Genomic DNA, 2,500 nt, shown 5'->3' on the forward strand with positions numbered 1-2,500 from the left:
ATATATTTAGAATAGTAGAAGAGTAGGGTTTCAGACAAATTTGAATTGGGTTCAAATATATCTCTCTCCCCCTCCCCTCTCTCTCTCTCTCTCTCTCTCTCTCTCTCTCTCTCTCTCTCTCTCTCTCTCTCTCTCTCTCTCTCTCTCTCTCTCTCGCTCTCTCTCTCTCTCTCTCTCTCTCTCTCTCTCTCTCTCTCTCTCTCTCTCTCAGGTATGAATGCAGCCGTCCGGGCTGTGGTGCGTATGGGGATCTATGTGGGAGCTAAAGTCTACTTCATCCATGAGGTGAGGTCTTGACTGAGATCTGACCCACTCCCCTGAGGGCCCTGTGTCAGTGACACACACACTGACAACACTGCGGTGTTCTCTGGACAAACGGTTCTCTCTGTAGGGTTCCCATACTAACTATGTGCAATTCACCTGAAGGGTTCATTACGATGAGTATGCAAGTTGGGTGTCTGACTACAGTGAGGTCAATCAACACTGACAAGCTTTGTGCTGCTCAGGGACCAGACCATCATCTCAGGTACTTCTCTGTGATGGATTGAGGTTGCCTGGCGCAATGGAGCTAATGGTCTCCAATAGTCAGGCTTGAGCAAACGCTCAATGTATTTAAGCAATGTTTTTAATAGTATTTTGATCCATGTCTGAGGACCAGTAGGGTCATCATTAACAAAACAAAAATGTCTTTACTTCACTTGAAGGGGCGCTTCAAGACGATCATGGCAGGATAGTAAAACTCATAAAATAGTAGATCCCTCAAAAACTAATCTTTTGAAACTGACTTTTAATCTTTAACCATTTTTAGTTTTTATTCTTGCTCTCTCCATGAAATGTGGTGTCTTTGAGTACTGAGAAAAGCACTTTACCAAATAAATGTATTATTATTATTATTATTATTATTATTATTATTATAGTACTACAGTATTTGGACCTGTGCCATGATGTCATGGGTGTGCTTGTGGGAGGAGTTTCCTGTAGATTCAGCAGCAGCAGGCTTTGCCTCCTAATTTCTCAGAGGAAATTGTATTTCCTGCTTATTGTTGGATATTATCTGAGTGATCCTGTCCACGGTTGTCTTTCTATAGACATCAGGGAGGGTTCCAGGATTGATTTAAGAATGACACATACAAAACATAGTCATGTCTTGCTAATTGTACACTATATAACATGATTACAATGTTTCGTATGCCCCCCCGCTGTCTTGTCCTGGATTAAAACAAACTTGCATGGGGGAAATAATATCTTTAATGGGGTTACATATCGTACAAAATAATAATAATATCTTTAATATCGTTAAATAGTGCAAAATAATGTATACTGTTCCGGCAACCAACCTAGTCATGTGACAGCTACAGACTACAGTACATGTAAAGTGAGTTACAGTAAGATTTACAGGTATTATTATTTATATTATATATGTAAATGAATAATGTATTCTTATTTGACCATCTCATCTCATCTGTGAAAGGGGTTTAAGACGCCTACTGTTGCCTGTGCTGTTGTGAATGTGGAGCAGAATGTAATGTGAGCTCTCTGGTTTCACTGTCTGTTTGTAATTGGATTACTACGGCTTCCTCTTTCAGCCCTGGTGCACTGCAGTGCAGTGTGGGCCGGTGGAGGTAGAAGTCCGAGGATGACGGGCTCCTTGTAATTCACGGAATGGAACGAGGAACAGGATCAAACCTTGTATCCTTGATCCGTTCCATGCATTACAATGAGCCCCTCCCTGGTGCTATGGCATTCCCATGAGGCTTTTAGAAACAGAGTGCTGTGCCATTATAACAGTCTCTGTCTTCACGGGGGTGTTGTTTTGGCCTGGGACATTGTCCTTGTCCGTAGGAACAAGCCACGATTGTTGCATCGTTGCGTCATCGGTCATTCAAGAGAGTATTGTATGACATTATAACCACGTTAGGGACGCGTTGAGCATGTTTTGGAGACTGTGTTTTGTCGTGTCATTGTTCTGTATGAATGAGCAGGGTCAGACTGTGACAGGATGACACGTTTACGTACATACAACCTTTACACACGCACACATGTTTACACACACAATACACACACACACACACACACACACTCACACTACACACACACACACACACACACACACACACACGCACACACACAAGCACACACTCGCAAGCACACTCACACACACTCACGCGTTGATATGTGTTTCTCTCTCCTGTGCAGGGTTACCAAGGCATGGTAGATGGAGGGGACAACATCGAGGAGGCCTCCTGGGAAAGTGTCTCCAGCATGTTACAAGTGGTAGGTAGGGAGGGCAGGGAGCTAGCTGGTGACTGGTGGTAGGTAGGGAGGGCAGGGAGGGCAGGGAGCTAGCTGGTGACTGGTGGTAGGTAGGGAGGGCAGGGAGGGCAGGGAGCTAGCTGGTGACTGATGGTAGGTAGGGAGGGCAGGGAGGGCAGGGAGCTAGCTGGTGACTGATGGTAGGTAGGGAGGGCAGGGAGGGCAGGGAGCTAGCTGGTGACTGGTG

The 2,500-nt window shown here is 45.0% G+C and overlaps 1 protein-coding gene across 1 annotated transcript in view; it reads left to right on the forward strand.

Annotated features, from left to right (window-relative positions):
- Window positions 1–2,500, forward strand: part of LOC308149783 (ATP-dependent 6-phosphofructokinase, platelet type-like) — a gene marked incomplete at both ends in the record, with an annotated part of 30,128 nt that overhangs the window by 4,333 nt on the left and 23,295 nt on the right. Inside the window, 2 exons of the mRNA XM_080522673.1 lie at window positions 212–285; window positions 2,197–2,274. Coding sequence (XP_080378799.1) covers window positions 212–285; window positions 2,197–2,274 — 152 coding nt within the window. The remainder of the gene's footprint in view (window positions 1–211; window positions 286–2,196; window positions 2,275–2,500) is intronic.

Source organism: Nansenia antarctica (genome assembly GCF_963989245.1).
Source record: "Nansenia antarctica genome assembly, chromosome: 2".
NCBI lineage: Eukaryota > Metazoa > Chordata > Actinopteri > Argentiniformes > Microstomatidae > Nansenia > Nansenia antarctica.